This window comes from Malania oleifera, chromosome 6 (assembly GCF_029873635.1).
Source record: "Malania oleifera isolate guangnan ecotype guangnan chromosome 6, ASM2987363v1, whole genome shotgun sequence".
NCBI classification, from domain to species: Eukaryota; Viridiplantae; Streptophyta; class Magnoliopsida; order Santalales; family Ximeniaceae; genus Malania; species Malania oleifera.
The window spans coordinates 26697266-26719498 of record NC_080422.1 but is presented as its reverse complement, the minus strand read 5'-3'; the positions used below and the strand labels follow the sequence as shown (position 1 = coordinate 26719498).

At 33.4% G+C, this 22233-nt stretch overlaps 1 protein-coding gene across 1 annotated transcript in view; it reads right to left on the bottom strand.

Moving 5' to 3' along the window:
* Window positions 1-3700: 3700 nt before the first annotated feature.
* The window catches only part of LOC131157744 (uncharacterized), a 50228-nt gene continuing 31695 nt past the window's right edge, over window positions 3701-22233 (bottom strand). The window contains exons 4-11 of the mRNA XM_058112094.1: window positions 20941-21034; window positions 20764-20840; window positions 20386-20513; window positions 18497-18568; window positions 10741-10811; window positions 6056-6131; window positions 4121-4264; window positions 3701-4039 (exon numbers count right to left, since the gene is read on the bottom strand). Of these exons, the coding sequence (XP_057968077.1) occupies window positions 4000-4039; window positions 4121-4264; window positions 6056-6131; window positions 10741-10811; window positions 18497-18568; window positions 20386-20513; window positions 20764-20840; window positions 20941-21034 (702 nt within the window). The 3' untranslated portion in view covers window positions 3701-3999. The remainder of the gene's footprint in view (window positions 4040-4120; window positions 4265-6055; window positions 6132-10740; window positions 10812-18496; window positions 18569-20385; window positions 20514-20763; window positions 20841-20940; window positions 21035-22233) is intronic.

Genomic DNA, 22233 nt, shown 5'->3' with positions numbered 1-22233 from the left:
TTCATGCGTATGCTTTTCCTAAGCAAATGAAAAGTAAGGGAATAAGTCAATAAATATTAATAAAAAAATGAACTTGGGCTGTTTGAGGGAAAGAAATCAAGCAAAAATTAGTAAAAAAACTGAACTTTTGGTGTTTATCAACAATTAAAAAAATATTTCATGCATATTGTTTCTCGATTAAAAAATAAAAAATAATTAACTTAAAAAATGATAATGATTGAACAACCTAATAAAAAACCCAGTCTTGTATTTTAACAAACACAACAGAGTACTGCCTTAGTAGAGTGCTCTATCCCGTCTTCTCAATGGCAGAAACCCATACTCCTAAGAGTGAAGAATGGTTTTGTGAAGGTGATATAAGACCTAAAGTTCTGTTTTCTCCTCTTTTTTACACAAAATGACACAAATAAGGAATGAAAGGTAATTGTTTAAAAATAAAAGCAAAAAGAAAAAGAAATGAGGTTTTGAACCAGTCATATCTATCAGGGTATAAAAAGCCTAGGGTCATGTGAATCGATAGATTAAGATCAATTCATTATATTCACGAGGTGGATCGATAGATTCAGCAATGATTCAGCTGCTTTTAGATTCACTAATAAGATTCAAATCGATTTGGTCTGCAATTGAAACGAATCGTTTGAATCGAATGGTTAATTGTAAGATTCTAACAATGTATATATGTATAAATAAATAAAAAATACTAATCATAGATAAGCTATATATATCACTTAAGAAATATAAAAAAATGCAAATAAATAATGAAATTTTGATTATGCATTCTGTGTTGTGTAAGCAGAATTCTATATAAATAATTCTTTAATTCACATATGTACATCCCAGTCTTTTATAATACAATCAACTAATCTAAATAAGGAAATAATCTCCCTACAGAATAAAATACAATAAAATAAAATCTCCTATGTTTATCCACCTTCCTAATTTATTCATTAATACAAAGATACTGGGGATTTCAACATGTTGACTCAACTAGCTCATACATCCCTAGAATCACATGCATCTTCTGTTTACTCTCCATGCTCATCTAGATTACTGCAAGGTAATATACAAATGGCTGAGCAATAAAATTTTAAGTTATGCTAGTTCCCAAAAGCCATAGTTTCTTGAAGAAATACTTACGGCCATTGAAGAATATCCTATAAGCTCGTAAGAAATATTGCACAAGATATCACAATCTCACCTCAACAATGATGATTTAAACTCTGGAAATTTGATTGTATATGACTAACAATATTTCAATAACGACTATTACTTTTCCTTACAATGCTATATCGAGGCCAGACACAGAACACAACATGTGCCAATACACTACAAGTACAACTAGAATCAAACATTTCAATTACGAGGCTATGTTGAAATATTTTTTAAAATATATGATTTTATGGGTTTTCAAAGTCTTCCATTTATGAATTTTCTAAAGCATTAATAAGGAGTATTTAATGTTATGTGGGTTTGTCCCAATTTGAAAAAAAGCAGAAAAGGAAAGATTATTAATAAATGATAAGGTGGAATAATCCCTTAAAGTTGGTTTAGAGAAAGTACTAGTGTGTACTCTAGAGCACATGCACACGCACTTGCGCGCGAGCGGGGTGGGCTGTAGGGCGCTAGTGGCGCACAAGCACTTAGCACGCTTGCATCGTTGTGAGATCATGATCGAATGGTTTAAAATTAATCTTATAATTTTTAAGATCAAGTGGCACAACCAGGAGACTAGGTGTAACCTGGTCGACGATACCATCGATTGAACATGAATGAATAATTGATTTTCCAAAATGTATCGACCAGGGCTCGACCAGGTTGACGTCTAGTGCGGCTAGGTCGAATCTGCTTCATGATTTGAACAGATACTAAATAGACAGAATTAACTCCATGAAAGATATAGAAAAGTCATCATTCTCTCATTCTCTTTCTTACATAAAGCTTTCACAAATTATATCTTTTTCAAATTTGAATTCTATTTTTTGTAGAAATAGAATTCCATAAAATTTGTTCAGATTTCTCTAAGGGTGCTTGGGATCAGTATCGTTTGTGTATAACACAAACTGATATCAGATCGTATCCTGGGCTTTATTGTATCCTGGAAACATATTTGCTGACTCAATACACACCGATCTGATAGGGGCAAATAACGTTTTAAGGAAAATGACATTGTAACATGCCTTGAAGAATATTCTATTCTGCAGTATTTTCTCTACTTATAATTTCTACAGGCTATAGCATCAAATACGTGAGTATAATTTAGGCCAAAGCATCTTCAACAGCACATGATGCAGAGAAGGTGTAATTAGCGCACCACTAAGCCAAGGTAAATGCTTAAATTGTGCATTGTGCACAATATTGATTCTTATGGTTCTCATAATTCACTGCAGGGGTGATCGATTCTCATGCACTGGAGTGTGTTGCTGCCTGATATTTTATTTTTTCCAATACAAAGGTAATGCTGCATTGACCGCAGGTATGGCATTGGAACTTTGGATACTGGGCGCCGAGTTTGCTCATTTCACCTAAACACATTATATGCGTCAGCAAGGGAATGATTTAAGCGTAGGCAGAATTTGAATGTAAAGAGAGGTTAGTTATCATGTTTTGGAGCTTGTGGCATTACCTCTAGTCCTTATTCTAAATGCCAAGAATCCTCTTTTTTTGACATTTTTTATTGCCTTCTGTGATGGGAGTGTTCTTAGTTTTGCTTTGTGTTAGGGCTTGATAGTGTGACCTCGGTTAAATGGGGAGGAGAGATGTCTTCATTTGCCCTCGCAAGGGATTTTTATGCTAGATGTTGAATTATTCAGATGATGGCTTGTGTGGTTGTCTTGTTGATTGAATATAACTTGTTCCACATGTCATTGAGTATGAAGGTCGCTTGTCTTCATGAATTCATTATTGTTGGAACTGATATTTCATGCCTATGATGGCTTTCAACATCTCTCTAGTGTTCATGACAGCCGGATTGAATGTGTAGTTGTTGGCTGACTCTGTCGAGGGAGAGCCTCGACGAGTGTCGCGCGGCCCGTTAATTGAGTTTAAATTGGCGGTCCGCAACACTTTGCATTTTGAAAGTCTTTTTATCATCCCATTATTTTCTGAATTAACTGATCCTTGTCATCAATACAGAGTGAAGTGCTCACTTTTATGCAACCTATAGTGCTGGATTAGTTGCTGGTATTTCCTACATAGGTAACTGCAGCAGTCACAGAGGAAAACCGTTTAGGATTGTCGTATCAAAACAATGAGAGCCTAGCTTGACCAATTTACTGGTGCTAGCCATCACTTTTTGCGTGGCAATTGATATAATTTTTTTTTCTGAAATTGAGTCAAATATATTTATTTTTTAGGGGATTTTTACAGGAGGAAAGGAAGGAGCACTTGGGATGACAAATGACATCTAGCATTTTCAACTTTGCATAATAAAAATGGTTATTTAAAGTTACTAGATCAGAAAAAGACAGGGATGCTGCATTTGGATGGAGGTATTTTGAGGAGCTCTAAGTACAGGATATCTGTAGCAGTATTTTTAATGTGTAGCATTATAACTTTGTGCAATTTGATGTTTTGTCGAGTGTAGTATTTGAAAGGGATTTTGCTCTCTCCATTAGCTTGCAGATTGGAGCTTGAATCCAACCAGCTCCAGAAAAATTAGGTATTCACTCTAGAAACACAGATCCGTTAAAAGTACCAACCGTTTTGGTAACAAATGCTCATCTGATGAGTCTAGATATGAATTGCAGGTAAGTTATTTATCCTTTCCTTAGGTACAGAAATAAGTATTATATGATTCAATCTAAAATAATCATACAATATACATTTGAGTGACAACTTGTTTTTTACATGTTGGAAAAGAGGTAGAAATTGAGCTGTCATCCGTGAACATCACTAAAGAGTGATTGTTAGGATGCAGTTACATTTCAAGAATGAAAGCTCAGTTCAACATTAATGCTCGCACGAACCCACTAAGGATCATAGTGTTGATATATGGTAAATTTAAAAGAATGCTCTCAAAGCATCGACGACTTTCTCAGGCCTGTAACAAAGGAACAGCAGTGAATATTTTAAGGAGAAAAACAAGCATGATAAATATAACTGTTGTACTGAAGTTAGTTACCAGTCCTCTTGTGGTATATGGCCAGCTCCTTCTATCAGCTTAACCTTAATTGTATCAGAGTTTCCTTTTCGAAACTCTTCTACCTCTGATTGACGCAGATACTTGTCTGAAATACCCCAGACAACTAGAACTGGTTTGTCCCATCTGCATGTTCACATGCTATTCATTCATAATTTGAAGGCAAAACATGAAGAAATTGGGCTAGCAGTGTGGGATAGAATTTAAGTTGGGAGATTCATGAAAAGACAATAATTTATCCACAATATTGGACAGTGAAATTAAGCACACTTGAGCTGCCAAGAAACCTATTATCACGAATGCTGTAATACATCCATATTGGCTGTATCTTTTTCTTTTTTTATTTTCCTTTTTCGGTAAGAGTATTAACTATATCATCACAGTACAATACATTGCATACAATCCAAGCATATTGTGTGTATAAAAGCCCCAAAAACTAACTTTGTCTTCTAGTCAAACCATTTAATCATCCAATAGAGTATGTCAAAAATACAAGATCAGCAGTTCTTGTCTTCACCAATACAAGCAATTTGTTAATGAAGATGACAGGAGTCACAGGACTAAGGTTAAATTGCAGCATAACACAGCATGAACAGAAATTATGACCCAAAATGAGTGATAAATACTGTTGTGCTCTATTCTGTGTCGAAGCTGTGTTAGGCTGCAGTTAAGGTACGATTAGAACTATTTGACTGATGTACAGGGGTGTAAAGTGAATTGTCGGGGGGAAATAATTATTGAGAAATCAGGGGGAAATCAGGTCCCAGAAAGTGTATTCAATTATCTAAGAGCAGTTGGTCCGCATTGATAATGAGTGCCTCAGCCACATTGGTTTTCATTGTTTCCTATAAATGTGTATTCATATAAATTTTGGCCCACCACCTAACAATCTAAACTTTTAGTCCAAGTGGTGACTTTAACATAGTAACAACGCTTTGCTGCTAGAAGGTGCTGGATTCAAGTCTTATTATTAGTGTTTTTCCTGTTAAGCTTGTCATAGAATTATAGTGCATTTACTTTGTATTTCTGCACTCATTCAAGTCTGGTATGTTGCTTCTTTGTGTGCAAGATGGGGGAGTCTTGGTTGACTTGATGTACATTGTTGGCCCACCACCCAACTACTTAAACATTTGGTCAAGCAGTGCCTTAACATGACATCAAAGCACTTCAAACACAATGATACCAAAAAAAAGAAATCCCCATCTATTCTACAATAACAAGCACCATTCTCAGGGCATCTCTAAGTAGTCATTTTCTGGAAATTTCATAAATGACATTATCAGTAGCTAGTGGTTCATTTTGCTTACAAGAGCATTAATGGAACCAGGCATTTCTTTATGCCATTGGGACTTTGAGCTGATCAACTACTAGAGCACAAAAGTTGTTTAGGTTACATAGGCCATCACAATTATTACTTCAAGAAAATTATAGTGATATCTATACAATTAAGTGCTTAACATGGTCCCTATTCACAGATTTGTCTCTTTGTCATCACTTAAATGAACAACTAAAACTGAAAGAAAAACATTCCTCGTTTATACAAAGCGCTTATCACAAGCCTTACTCACTTTTCATGTCTCTATCAACAGTTTGGGTTTAAATGAATACTAAAACTGAAAGAATATAACAGAATCATTTGCCTTTTTCCCAATGTACTATGGTCTCAATATGCCAATAAAAGAGCTGCCAAATGAGCTTCTGTTGAGAAAGTGAAATAATATGCATAGCAGTAATTTTTTACGGAGTGTATTGTTTTCACAAAAAGATGTTATGAGGCTTAATTAACCATTTCATCACCTGTTCGGCTAAAGTCAAAACTTGAGACGTGGAAAATTATGTTAAAAACATTCACCCTTACTCACGAGTAAAGGTAATTCAGAACCACCTGAATTCTCTTCTTGAGTTAAAATATTATACCTTCCAGATCCAAATCCTACTGCAATTTGGCTTGATATAGCTTTGAAGTTAGCTTTTCTTGCAGCTTCAAGCAGAGCTGAAATACAGAACTGCAAAATTTAAATTTGTAGATATAATAATGCGTACTTCTGCTCAGATACTTCATTATCTACGCATGAACAGCTTAATGCCAACTTAGAAATGAAATTAACTTCCTCAAAAAATTATCCAGGATGGCAAAAAAAGAATAATATAGCCAGCCACCCAACCCCACCTAGTGTGAATTAAAAGCCTGGTTGTTATTGCTGCTTTATCGTAAACTTTGGTAAAGGACCATGACTTGCACAAGCACAAGAAGGTAGGTAGTCATTTAAACATGACATTAAAAATTGATAATTTTTTTTTTTTTTTTGTAAAGTTTTAAGTTTTTATTCTCTTCCACATTGCCACCCTCTTCATTCCAGTTACCAATATAATGAAGACAAATTTTATGCTCTTGGCTGATATAGTAAAACATGTTATTTTCTAATCATGGCATCAGATTTATATAATAGACCACAAAGGAATGTTTCCTACATGCTTACAGCAAACGCTTTTGCCCACAATTACATCAGATTCTACTCATGCATTTTATATTCCACATTTCAGCTTTAATTTGTTCACCATTTCCATTTTTTTAGTGATTCCCAGAAGTTCCACTGCAGATTTCCACATTTACCAACGATTTCTACAATTCTTCAGAATCATTTTGACAGACATCATCTCCATGTTTTTAGAACTTCAACACTGAAATTTTATTTCCAAAATGAGAATTTGGCAGAAATAGGAGAAAAAATGTGGGAAAGGAAAACCTGATAAACATAAACTACTACTCAAAATTGACAGGTTTCAATATCTAGAACAGATTAGGTAAGGATTGGTAAGAGGAGTAGCACTTCTATATAGTTTTGTAATTGCAGACATCTGTCAAGAAAGATTTTATACGAGGCTGGGAGTATAGTCGTGCTCTGCATGGAGCATGATGGCTGAAGTAATTTATGCAACCACAAGCTGGGATGAGGCTTCAGTGGGACAACTTACTCTAAGAATAAGATCAATCCTTAATAAGACTACAGAAGCTAAGAAATGTGAGAATTTTTTTAAAATTTGAGGTTACATTTGGTGACAGGAATTGGACCCTTGAAATACGAAGTGGAATTCCAACCCACTGGTTGGCTGCTTTCTGATCCAATGGAATTGAAGTTCAATTAATTTATACATGTGTCAAATCCAAAAAGTAGAAAAATATTTTCAAATCCGATAGAATAAGAATTCTGCTTGAAATTCAAGACTGCGCAACTAAATGCAGCCTACATATTTTACTGAGTTATTGTTGCTTTGCACTAAACAAGGCAATTTCAAAGGTATCATCAAATGCTTTCACAACTTAGCTTTACACTTTCTTACTTGCTTCTATACACTTCAGTTTCAGTAGGCTTCTAGTTCAAATCCTATTCCCATCCTCGTTCTATATTTTGAACCATATATTTCACTAGCAAATTTTCATTTTCTGCCATCTTTGGTAGCAAAGATGAAATTATTATAAAAGATGAAAAATGGAAAAGCTATAACACCAGTTGGCATCCTTATTGAAGTTTGGACATGCTTACAAGATAATGGAGGTAACATTGTTAACTAGCTTATTTAACAAACTACAACAACAATAACAACACTACCAAACCTTAAGTCGTACTAGGTGGGGTCGGCTATGTGAATCTTTTTTCACCAATTCATCCGATTGAGGGATTTTCCTCAGCTAGCTCAAGAGTTATTAAGGCCTTCATCACTCTGTCATTCCGTGTTATTTTAGGTCTATATTTAACAAAACTGTAAGGAGCAAAAAACTTAAGGAGTAAAAGAATGGCAGATGAAACTCTGCTATGCTGCATCCTATTCCAACCCTGAATAAAGGCAGGTCGCATAGGCAGTGACAATCAGCATGAAATTTTGTCAGATCTCTATGATATGGTTCCATACTAATTATTAATTGAGGGCATACCTATGAGTGACATATTGCACTTTTCACCACCTAGGTGTTGCAAAAAGTGGACAAGGGTGTGCTGGGGAATTGCGTAGAAGCAACACACTGTGCAAGTACAATGTCAAATATGTGAGGGTTTCAAAACCATTCTGGACGTGGACAACTATTCAAGAGACTAGGATTAGGTTAGGACCTTGGAATGTGGGAATCATACAAGTAGAAGCATGAAGATGGTTGAAGTGGAGTATTGTTCACAGTATTGTAGCATGAGCATTTGTACATGAGTAATGTAGCAATACTGTTCACATGCCTATTTTTGGGGTATTTTATTTCATTATAGATCCTATAGTAGAGGTTTTTGGGGCCTTTATTTTCAGTTATTTCTGAAGATTTGTTTTTTTTTTTTAAGTTAATTTTGTATGGTCTATGGTAGTTTAATTTCAACAGTTGACCTCAATTATTGCTGGTTACACTACCAAGAGGCATATACATAATCTCTATACTGATTTTCTTGAAAATATTTGAAGAATTGTACACATCTGCTTGAAATCCTTTAACCCTAGAAATTCGAAAAAACTTTCTTCTACTAGGAGTGATTCCTAGAGCTTATTAGTGTGATGCTAATAGTTTAATGCCATCTTTTTTTCTTTTTGGGCTAAAAGTTTTGTGCCATCTTTATGATTATTATCTCTGTTATTCTGATTGATATCCTCCAAACTAGATTCGAATCTCTAATTTCTAGCTTAATTCACCTATTCTCCAATTTATTCCACAAGCATTACCCTACATCAATTTTTGTTAATTTTCCTCTGCTTGTCCCGTGTTAGTGGGGTGGCTGTGGCAGCTGCAACTGAACTGAGGCTCTAGTACCAATGGATGGTGAACCCATGGTCAAAACACACAAGATAAAACCTAAATTTTCAAATCAAAATTCCAATTCTAAAAACTAAATCCCCAAAAGTTGTTACAGCTCACAACCCAATATAAATGATACAGCCCTAAAATCTCCCTGCATGGATCTATGTCCACTGTCACTCTAAGTTTGTTAAATTTCATAAATGATGAATAGGATTTTTTTGTTGGGACCTCTTCCTGCATGGATCTATGTCCACTGTCACTCTTTCGTTTGACAAATGCTAAACATTAAAATAATACATTGTCACTCCTGGTGCAGAGCATGAGGATGGCTAGATGGCCAATAAAGTTTATACCACAACAAATCTCAGTCAATATGTTGCACTTCTTGATTTTTCTTTCCTATTTCTTTTTAAAACTGCATGGAGTTAAAGTTATGTACATTCGTAAATGCATATCATTCAAAAGTGATTGGTTCATATTGCCACCTCAAGGTGAAGCTAGGACTAGATAATTGGGGTTTGAAGATGAGGTATTCAATCTAAAACTACCTCAATTTCAGTATTATTTAAAACAAACTATTGTGTAATAATAATAACACAATTTTAAGGTCCATTTGGAATCATTGTCATAAATTATGAAAATGAAAACCAAAAACGAAAACTAGAAACTAGCAACCTATTTGGCTACTATTTGTCAAGCCAAAACAAATTTAAAACTTAATTAAAAAATGCTCATTTTTTAATAAATCAAATAATTTTTTAAAAAAATATGATTAAAATTTAAAAAGTGCAAAATAATAAAAAATAAAAATACTATAATAAAAATAAAAAATTATAAATATTTTACTTAATTTTTATATTTTCAAAATTTACTTTACAATGAAAATATTATTTTACAAGACAATTGAAAAAATAGTAAAAAATTTTGTAATTGACTTTTATTATATTCTTTTTTTTATTTTAATTATATTCATTTGACCATTCTATTTTAATTTTAATTTAAAAGTGTGTATAAAATGAATGATTCAAATCCAAAAAAAACTAATTATGGATATTAAAGTTTTCTAGCAAAAGGTTATCAAAACAACTAAAAATCATAAAATCTAGTTTCAATTTTTTTCACAAACAGTAGAAAAATGGTAACAGAAATAGAACACTAGCAACAAAAACGAACACATTTTTATAATTTGTTTCTTCACTGTGCAGAAATGGAAACAAAACACAAAATACAGCAACGACACCAAATAAGCCTTTAGTTTTGCATGTGCGTGTGTGTGTGCTTTTTTGTTTTTTTTGCTGAGACGAAAACATAAAAGCAACTGCAGCTTGTCTATTACATTTCCTTATCCTCCATGTTTTTTATCTAGAAATTTTGTGCCTCAGGGATTATTTATGATCAGTAATAGAATAATGGCCCATGCATAATGTTATTTAGTACCACAATTGGTCCCTCACCTAATAGCTTAAACTTGTAGGCTAAGCAGTGACTTAAAATGTTATTGGAGGATTCAGAGCCATGGTTGCCTGAAGACCCAGGTTCAGTTCTTGTTGCTCACTTTGCCTTATGTTTGTCAAATTATCTTCTTCCCTCTAATGGGCATTATTCATTGTTTGTTTCCCTCTCCATATGTGATCAGCCCAGCTTAAGATTCCAACTTAAGCTTTTGGATTAAGTGGTGAATTGAAGACATCGCAGGAGAGAGAGATTTAAAATGCCTCCTTAAATTGATGCTAGGATTGGATATTATTTGATAGATTTAGAAATTCCTTCTTTCAGTGAATACTATGTGTAGAAATAGATCATTTAAATGCAGAAATAAAATACAAACCAAACCCAGGTCCACCGCTTGCCAAATATGGTAACCGATACACATCAGCAATTTCCAGCTTCAGAACGTAACTGTCCAAAAAATAGATGATTTGTAAGAGGAGTCAATATAAATGTAGTTAATTGATTATATGGACTCTTCACAACTAAGACAATTTCCAGCTTCAGAGAGTAACAGCCAAAAAAAAAAAAAGGATTTGTACAAGGACTCGACTCAATATAAAAGTAGTTAATTGATAATATGGAATCTTCATAGTTAAGTGTCTTTTGATGCAAAGAAAATGCTTACTGGTAGATTATCAAGTTTAAGTAACAAGGATGTTGGATTTATTTCTTCATTAACTACAATTTTGATATCCAGCCCACAACTGCAATGAAATTTTTGCACATGTTTATTGCATCCTGCTTGCTTAATCTTACAGATTCTGACTACATCCCTTGTACACATGTAAACAGATTCTCTTTAACACTATCAGGATCTGCAATTTAGCTTAAAATAAGGTCATACCATCATACAAACATGCTCACAAACTCAAGCCATTAATTTAATATGATGTCCAATGAGTGGTGACGGCAGAAAAAAACATACACCAGCTAAGAAGAGATTCAATGCACGCTGAAATAGGGAAATTCCAGACTGAGCTTAGATGAATAAGGATTTTGAGATTGAGAGGCAGGAATATGGACATGCTGTACTAGTAATTTACTAATTTACACGGCAATAATTGGAGATAAGATGACAAAAACTTCAATGGAAGTCAGTTCATCTACAACAAAGTGAAAAACCAATGACAACCAATGAGGAATGACATTGTTCCAGTCGGAGGCTCTACAAGGAGTTGAGGATAAAGGAAGCTCGAAAAGGATGCATTGAGATAGAGAGGTAAGATGGCCCCTAATGCCACGAAAACATGGCCCTTATTAGAGTGAAATGCCAATAGGCAATTCTGTAGCTGACTGGTGTTTGGCTAGACTGATGAAGTTCCTACAAATTTGTCAATAAGCAGTACATAGTACTTCAAAGAGAAAAATATAAGTTGACTTTAGTATTGGATGAAAATGAAGCACAGAAAAAACACAAAGATAATATGCTGCATTATACAGGGAAATGGTGTCTCCATTACATCATGAAATAATTCAGCATACAAGAAATTATTAGTTTTTTTCCTACAGTTATAAGAATGAACCAAATAACTATCAACTTATCAACTTGCTACTTCCACTTGATTTAAGCTGTTGACGCTCAACTTCTCCTGAATGGACTCAGTCCTGAGAAAAGATATCCATGTATATAAGTTTTCCCTATAACTATAAAAAAATACATATTTGTGTGTTCGTGCATGCATATACATTTTGAAGGATAAGGAACTAAGAAGCACTGACACTTCAAAGCTGCTGGGTGTCTTTTACGACACACCAGGCCACATATCCAGAGCATGTTAAGAAATAAAAAATTAATTTTCCATTTTTTAACACGTCTTGGACTTGCTGAGATGCTTAGGGAATGCCTGGAACTGAAACATATTTCATCAAGAAGATGCCTTTTGGGTTCTTCTTTTTTTTTTTTTCAAGTAGGGGGAAAGGGAGGGGTGGGAACAGCCTCCTGCAAAAACACAAGGTAAGTCTACATACTATTGATCCATCGTGCTCCGCCCCTTCCCTAGTCTTAAATTTCGATTTCAACTCAAGTTTCGAAGCTCCAAAAGTATGGAAATTTTAATTTCGATTTGAAAAAATAATGGATATCAGTAGTAAAGCATGGAATTCTTTGTGAAACTTTAGAAATGGTTAACAAACATAATAATGTAAGTTTTAATATATTACAAGTTAAATACATTTATTTTGTGTATGAGGTGGAAAAGTTCTAATATAGAATGTATATCAAACATATTTGTAAGATAATGTACGTCCCCTACAGGCGACGCATTGCACTTGAACCACCCGGGTGTAGCGAAAAGTGGGCAAGGGTGGGCTAGGTCATCGCCCTGAAGCGACGTGCCATGTCGGCACCCGGGTACAGTGTCAAATATGTAGGGGTTCCTGCATCATTCTAGACGTGGGTAGGTAAAGACGTTAGTTCAGGAACTAAGATTAGATTAGCAACTTGGAATATAGGGACACTTACGGGTAAAAACATGGAAATTATGGATACAATGATTAGAAGAAGAATTAATATAATTTGCCTTCAAGAAACTAAGTGGGTGGGGGAGAAAGCTAAAGAAATTGATAAATCAGGATTTAAACTTTGGTATACTGGAAAATAAAAACATAAGAATGGAGTAGGCATTATTATAGACAAAAACTTAATAGATAGCATTGTGGATGTAACTAGAGTAAGGGATAGAATTATAAAAATCAAAATGGCATTAGGACAAAGAGATAATAAATATCATTAGTGCTTATGCTCCTTAAGTTGGCTTAGCAAAAAATCTTAAAAGACAATTTTGGGAAGATATGGATAGTATTATACAAGGCATACCGGGGACTGAGAAAATATTTATAGGAGGAGATCTGAATGGACATGTTGGAAGAGATAATAAAAATTAAGAGAGGATACATAGAGGATATGGATATGGAGACAAAAATGAGTCTGGGGAGATGATTTTAGACTTTACTATGTCATATGATTTTAGTATAATGAATACTTGCTTTAAGAAGAGAGAAGAACACTTAATAACCTTTAAAAGTGGACAAAATAGAAGTCAAATAGATTTTTTTTTAACTAGGAGGGTAGATCGTTTATCATGCAAGGATTGTAAAGTTAGGTGAAAGCCTAACCACACAACATACAGTCTTAGTGTTACATATATGTATTAAAAAATGGAAGAAAAATGATAAAATAAACCAGTGTAAGAGAACTAGATGGTGGAACCTAAAAGGAGAAAATATAATAAAATTTAAAGATAAAATGATCAAAGGTGGGGATTGGACCTTAGAGGATGGGATAGATACAAATACTCTTTGGAATAGATTAACTAGTTCTATTAAAAAGATAGCAAAAGAGATTTTAAGTGAATCAAGGGGAAGATTCTCGAATAGCAAAGAGAGTTGGTGGTAGGATAAAGATGTACAAAAAATTATAGAGACAGAAAGAATTTGGTATAAAACGTGGCAAAAATGTAGAAATAGAGATAACTTTGAAAAATATAAGGAGGCAAGAAAATATGCAAAAAGGGCCATTAGTGAAGCTAAATATAGATCATTTAATAGTTTGTATGATAGATTAGGTACAAAAGAAGGGGAAAGAGACATATTTAAACTTGCTAAAGCTAGAGAAAGGAAGAGTAAGGACTTAGGAAATGTAAAATGTATAAAAAGTGAGGATGATATTGTCTTGGTTAAGGATGAAGATATTAAAGAAAGATGGTGAAGTTACTTTAATAAGTTGCTTAACGAAAACCAAATAGAAGGCTTAAACTTAGAATTGTCAAATAAGGAAAAGGCTAAAAATATAAGATTTATTCGCAAAATTAGAGTTAACGAAGTTAAGTTTGCACTAAAAAAGATGAAAAATGGGAAAGCTATGGGACCAAATAACATCCCAATTGAAGTTTGGAAATGCTTGGCTGAAAACGGAATTATATGGTTAACTAATTTATTTAATACAATTGTAAAAACCAAGAAAATACCAGATGAATGGAGGAAAAGCACTTCAATACCTATATACAAAAATAAAGGAGATATTCAAAATTGTAATAACTATCGTGGAATTAAACTTATGAGTCATACGATGAAACTATGGGAAAGGGTAGTTGAACAAAGATTAAGGTTAGAAACGAAGATCTCAGAAAATCAATTTGGTTTTATGCCTGGGAGATCTACCACAGAAGCTATTTATCTTTTAAGAAGATTAATGGAAAAGTTTAGGGAAAAGAAGAGGGACTTGCATATGATATTTATTGACCTTGAGAAAACATATGATAGGATACCTAGGGAAGTTCTATGGTGGGTTTTAGAAAAAAAGGGCGTATGTTGTAGGTATACCGATGTCATTAAGGATATGTACGATGGAGTAATGACTATTGTAAGGACTATAGATGGAGAAACTAGAGAATTTCCAATTACCATAGGCGTACATCAAGGATCTTCTTTGAGTCCTTATCTTTTTGCTTTAGTGATTGACCAATTGACTAAGAGTATTCAAAAGGAGGTTCCATGGTGTATGTTGTTTGCAGATGATATTGTATTAATTGACGAAACTAGGGACGAAGTAGAGGCTGAGTTGGAATTATGGAGAGAAGCTTTGGAATCTAAAGGCTTTAGGATAAGTAGAAATAAAACAAAATATATTAAATGTAATTTTAGTAATGATAGGCGGAATATTGGAGACAAAGTTAAACTTGATGATGAAGAAATAAATAACACTTGTAGATTTCGATACCTTGGATCTATTATGCAAGCTGAAGGAGAAATTGAAGATGATGTAATGCATAGAGTTAAAGCAGGTTGGGTAAAATGGAGAAGTGCTTCAAGTGTGCTATGTGATCGTAGAATACCCTTAAAATTGAAAGGAAAGTTTTATAGGACAGCTATAAGACCAGCTATGCTATATGGATCAGAATGTTGGGCGACGAAGAAACATAATATCCAAAAAGTAAAAGTTGTCGAGATGAGAATGCTTAGATGGATGAGTGGTATAACATTGAAAGATAAATTAAGGAATAGACATATTCACGGTAAGTTAGGTGTAGATCCTATAGAAGATAAGATAAGGGAGGGACGACTCAGATGGTATGTACACTAGCAACATAGGCTTTATAGTGCACCTGTGAGAAAGAGTGACTTAGTTATTGTGGGGGGCAGTAGAAGACGTAGGGGTAGACCTAAAATAACTTGGGAGGAGATAGTAAGGATTTAATATCCTTGAATCTATCAAAAGAAATGGTCCATGATAGTATAAATTGGTGGAAAATGATTCATATAACCGACCCCACTTAGTGGGACTAAGGCTTGGTTTTGTTGTTGTTGTTGTTGTTTATTTATTATACAAACAATGATAATTTAGACATAAATGGTTAAATAAAATGATGCTGTAAGTTTTTTTTTATATATTATTTCAAAAGCATTTGTAATAATATTTTGTTTTGATAAAAATAAATAGAATAAATTAAGAGAGAAATATCACTTCACTCCTAAATCTCTTGTTTGAATTCTGAAGAAATTTCATTGTATAAAATTTTGATAAGTTTTGCTAAAATTTCGAGATTTCGATAAATTTCAGGATGATTTGTTGAGATTTCGACGAAAATTATGCAAGACAGTAATCGACGTCAATTTCGATTTTGAGGGTGAAGAAAACAGGAAATTTCGACAATTACATGGAAATTTAAGACCGTTCCCTAGCCCTACATATGCTGGAGATTTGTGCATTGGTGCCCTTTTTTGTGGGGGGAGAAAGGAGGGGTGTCTCATTCTCATAAACTCAACCCCCTCTGTCTTCAATCATCTTGGTCTAGCACCAAAATTTAGAGCTTTAACAGCAGACAAAACTCATTTGTGCTTGCGAGTTGCGACATCTAACTTCCAACATCTACAGAGCTTTCTCTCTCTCTGTTTGTTTGCATGCATGTGCACGTGTGTACAAATACAACTTATAGAACCATCAATATCTACAAGAATCCACATTTTCTCATAGCATTTCTATTAACCCATTACTATGTAATATTATATTACATTGTATATGAATGTATCTATAGAATATGTACAGTATCAAGCCTATAAATTCATATACATATTAAGGGAAAAAAACTGATATAAACAGTGCACAAATATATTTTTTAATTAATTAATTCACATGTCCCCTCCATGTCATATTCTAGTTTTTTTTTTTTTTTAAAGTATCATTGTATCCGTACCCTATCTTTGTCCATTTTTGTGTGCCGGTGTTGGTGTCTAGAAAAGGATTTCATTACTGAATTTTGTTTAAGGTGGAACTAGTACCAAATCCTAAGACATTTCAAACAATTTTGAAACAAAGGTTAATATAAGGCATAGGGTGTAGGTATTGGCATAGAATCCATACCACCTGACAAATGATAAATATCCTACAGTGGCAGGTTTATCCAGGACAGGGCATGTGCATCCACAATCAGTATTAGGTTTCTAATTAGCTAAAGTAGTGTAGTTTCTAAAGTTCAAATGTATGCTATAGATAAATTGGCATAGACAGAAGCACACTTCTCAAAAATAATAATGTACAAATGAAATAATTTTAATCATAAGTCATAAAATTTTCTCTCTAGCTTAAATTTCTACTTCTCTTTCCATATTTTTTTATTTAAAATTTAAAAGGAAAAGCTACGAAAGATATCTTCTTCTCAGCAGGAAAACCAGTAACTTAATAATATTGTGAAGAAAAAAATACTCAAGCAACAAATAAAAAAAAAAGGGAAATCATTACGGAAAACACTGAGAATGGTTTTACCCAAAAAAAGAGCAGATACAAGAATACTTCTTCCAATGGCATTTTTGCTGCGCAAGATTGATGCTTTGCTGATATTAAGTTCTATGGTTCTCTAAAACAATGGGAGTGAACCTCAGTTGTGTGTTAGTTCTTATTTAGTTATTTTTAATTGTTTATTATGTATTTATTTACTACATAAAATGCTCATTTTTTGGTATGTAGCTGGAGTATGGATACCTCATTCATGTCTCAATATGGAAGTATGGAAGTTCAACATCTTTTTTCCCTAAATTGGTTCACAAAATGGAACCAATACTAGAACTGAATAAAGGTAGGGATATAATTAAGGTAAGGAAGAATTTAATGGAATGGAATGAATATCCTTGGTCGGCATTAGGAATTTAATCTATTACACCATGTCCACTCCATTCCAGTGTTTGTCATAAGTTGGAAAAATAGGGGAATGGAATCAATTTTATGTTAAATTCACCTATATATCCTTCTGCATGGAAATTAAATTTAAAAAAAAAAATTGCATTTTTATATATTAAATAACTAGCAATTAAATGTATTAAACAATAAAAATATATAGAATAAAAAAAGGATTATAAGAACATAATAATAATACGTGGGTGTGTGCATGCCTGTTCAAATATTTAAATGATTTTACTAATTATTTGATATTAAATATATCATAATTATACCATTTTTATTATTATTCTAGTATCTATTATTATGTCATGCATTATTATTTTATTATTTGATATTTTTATTAAATATAAAATATACTAATAGATATTAAATGCAAAATATTATGCTACAATACTATTTGAAAATTTCTTGTTTTCAACATTTATTTTATTATTTCAAATACTATTATTCTGTAATAAATTTTGAACTCAATTTAGTATTTTAATAGTGTTTTATTAAATATTAGATATGCAATATAAATATTATCTATTAATTATTATTTTATTATGTTATTTTATTAACATACTAATGTGATATATCATGCCATAAAATTTTACTTAATACGATAGGCATTATTTTCATTAATGCATAAGATATTCACCAATATAAGAACAATATGTACTAGTGTGCAATGCACAGCTATATTTCTGGTTTTCTAATCTAGCTTATTAACAGTCATCCTTAACTTCCATACAAAATGCATGTGTAATGAGAGAGATGACTTCCTGATTCTCTAATCTAGCCTGTGTCTGAGTGCATAAATTCATTTGTCATCACTGATTGTAATGAATTACTTAAATAATTAGTCATAGACCATAAGAAATAAGAGAGAAAATATACTGGCTACTGGCAGAGGTTCAAGTACTACAATTTGGATACATACGGGCTACCTGCTTCAATAAAGCGCTCAGCCATAACAGCATTCTGGCATGTAAATTCACCATAAAGAGGAATTCTGAAATTCAAAAGAAAATAATTACCCAAAAGCAAAGTCAAGAAACCATGATATCTGTGATGAGTTACAAATTACTTGCAGGCAGCCATGCACACATGCACATGCACACAGAAAGAGAGAGACAACCAAGCCTCTGTGGGTCTGTGACCATTATTACAGTCTGAATGAAAAGATTTTTTGTCACACGCCATGATGCCAATGAAATAAGGGATCCATTGTAGCTAATTGACTGTCTTCTCTTTTGTCTAGGAAAATACATCTACCCCATGTGAGCTTGGAATTCAGACCTTGGATTTGGATTTGTGTGCATTTCAATAAAATGCAATACAAAAATTTGTATCGAGTAACTTGAGTATCATCCAAATCTACTCAAATCCAAAACTGAGTCCTAAAATCCATGCGCCCAAACATAACCTAATGAAACAAAAGGATTGAACCTTGAAAACCCATTAAGGTAACAATTAATTTGCAAAAAAAAAAAAAAAAAAGACATTAAAATATAGCTATACTATAAGCTTTAAAATATCGAATTTTCTGCAACAAGATCAGAGAAATCTTCATGATTGAAGAGTATTAACCTTGATACTCCAATTTAACAGGCTAAAGATAAATAGGTCCTGCTGTAAAAAGACATATTTTAATGACATTAAACATTAGGATAGACAATATCACATAATGGCAGGCTAATCATTACATCTGATGGGGCACCAAGGAACCTGTGTAGATCCCCTTGATTTCTTTGGTTCTGTGAACATGTTTATTAGGCCTAGCCCTATTTTGTCAAAGGAATTACATATATCTATTAATATACAGTAACTAAAACACCATTTCAAATATCAGAAGATTCTCACAAAACTTTTTAAAAATAAAAATCATTTGTTCACCAACAATAATGAAGTATTTTCTGATACTAGAAAGCAGGACTAAAAGCAACATATAACACAACAGCGTCCTGTGAAACACGTTTGAGTTTGCCAAATGCAGAACTATCACTCAAAAAGACTAATTCCATGCAAACTTAATAGCAAAAGTACAATGTTTTTTTTTTTCTTCTTGGGAAGAATTAAATCCTCAACTCCGTCTATCTTTTTTCTAATAGAGGCTTCTCTTTTTAAGTTTAGGAGAACTTCTCTGTGGTTTCTTGTATAATTTGAGAAGCTACACCTGATAGCTTTTAGAGATATGGACTGTAACTTCACAGCAGGAGCCACTAGGGGCAAAAGTGTCATCTTTGGTGAAGGGTTTTTGAGCCACAATTTCCCTTCTCTTTGGAGTGAAACTTTCATTCTACTAAAAAACTAAGAGATCTTTTTTTTTTTTTTTTGAGCTTTCTTGATGTTTGAGCTCTTGCTTTTAGATTAGTTTTAATATATTATGAGCAAAATACTTTTGTCACAACTTAGTGAAGTACATTGATCCTGATGGGCCATGATAAAGTTGGAATATCCACAAAGAATTAATGCAATTCTATTTCCTTCTTTTACACTGATCTTTCCTTTTAGTTCTGCTTACCAACCCACCCAAATTTTATAATGAAGATCATGATGACTGATATGTAAATGTAACCATCCCTAAGCAAACATTCTTCCACGCATCAACTCACCTTTACCGATGCACAAGCACAAAACATAATATTTTAGATACAAAAAAATAAAAGAAACCAACACAGATATATACCATCATAATATTGACCCAGTTGATACAATAAATAGGAAAGACAAGATTATGCACCAATTAAAAGAGTTCAACTTGTGTATGCCTTCAAGAACTGTCATTGTATGATGAGTTTGAAATATAAGATGTCATAATGACTGAACCTTAGCTTCTGAAATAGTCCAGGAATGGGAGACGAAACTGTCAACGGACTATTCAAAATGGAGAGCTTCAATATCCTACTTGGATTTTTCGAGGCCCAAGTTAATCCATATGAACCAACAAGAAACCCCTATAAGAAGAAGGTGAACAATTATGTGTAGTTTTAGTAAAACTTACAATATAGATCCAGCTATTTGATTCAGTATCCTAGAAATTTCTTGGAACCGCAATATCCCAATTGGAATTCAGGATTTGCTTTCATGGATTCAGCAGATATATATATATAATACAACAAACTTTATAGAAGGTTTTATATAAGGCTCATATCTAGATAAAAACCACTAATAAATGTCCAGTGATCTATAATTTTTTCTCCAAACCTGAACAACCAGTAAAAAAGGAGATTTGACCCCCAGCACATCAAGCAATTTATCAAACTCATCATGGAACTCCTTTTCTGTAACAATAGAAATGTTTAAGATTCAGAAACGAAATCTCAAGGCAAAATATATAATTAATGATTATAAATTAAAAGCTGCTGTCAGAAATGTACAAACCTGTGTAATTGAATCCATAACCTGGCTGTGGCTTGTCGCTGAAACCAAATCCTATCCAATCAGGTGCCAAGCAGTGAAACCCAGCATCTGACATCTGCTCAAAAAAAATTAAGAAAAGAAATCAATAACAAATGATTGTGTAAGTAATAGATGATTACTCCGTAATTACATATGCAAGTACTCTATATGCCTAAGTTGAACTGTTTATCCATATTTTTGTGGATACTTGTAATCATGAAAAGTTTGACAAGCTTTTCCTATTGATTTGCCTCATCTTTTTTGAACATTTATATACCCACATCACCCTTTTCTAGTTTCAGCTTGCACCAGTAAACTGGAAAGGAACTCATCATGCAGTTATTCAGACAAGTAAATTGCACATCACCTTTCAAGGAAGCTGAGGAGGGAAGTCACACTACAGGCAGAACAACTTGGCAGCAGGTAGCAGATTCCAATACTCCTCGGGGTCAGGTTATTTTCAAGTAGTGCATTTATAGTGCTTTCAAGTTTCAATTACAGACCATGAACCATATATTCCCACGAAGTAATGAAGAAATGAGAGATAAAGCCTCAATAAGAAGACACATTGTCTGAGTGCTTGACTTTGAAATGGTGACAGCTCCAGAAAGCCCATACCAAATGATTTTAGTTTAGCCAACATGATGCTGACATTAACTACCTTTTTCATGGGAGATATGCCAATGAATTGTGCCAAAAATATAATTTTCAGTAGTTAGTTTCTAAATGGTTTAGCAAGAGCTAATGCGTGAGAAAAATTGGAGTTAATAATACAGTTTTTTAAATATATATATATACAAAAGAAGAATATATTTCTTTAAAGAAGAAAGAGCGTATAAAGCAACAACACAACAACAACAAAACCAAGCCTTAATTCCCGCTAGGTGTGGTTGGCTATATGAATCATTTTCCGCCAATTTATGTGATCATGAACCATTTCTTTTGATAGATTCAGGAATATTAAATCCCTACTCACTATCTCCTCCCAAGTTATTTTACGTCTACCCCTACCCCTTCTACTGCCCCCCACGGTAACTAACTCACTCTTCCTCACTAGTGCACTATGTGGCCAACATTGCAAGTGTCCATACCATCTGAGTCGTCCCTCCCTTATCTTATCTTCTATAGGAGGTACACCTAACTTACTGCGAATAAGTTTATTCCTTAATTTATCTTTCAATGTTATACCATTCATCCATCTTAGCATTCTCATCTCGGCAACTTTTACTTTTTGGATATTATGTTTCTTCGTTGCCCAACATTCCGATTCATATA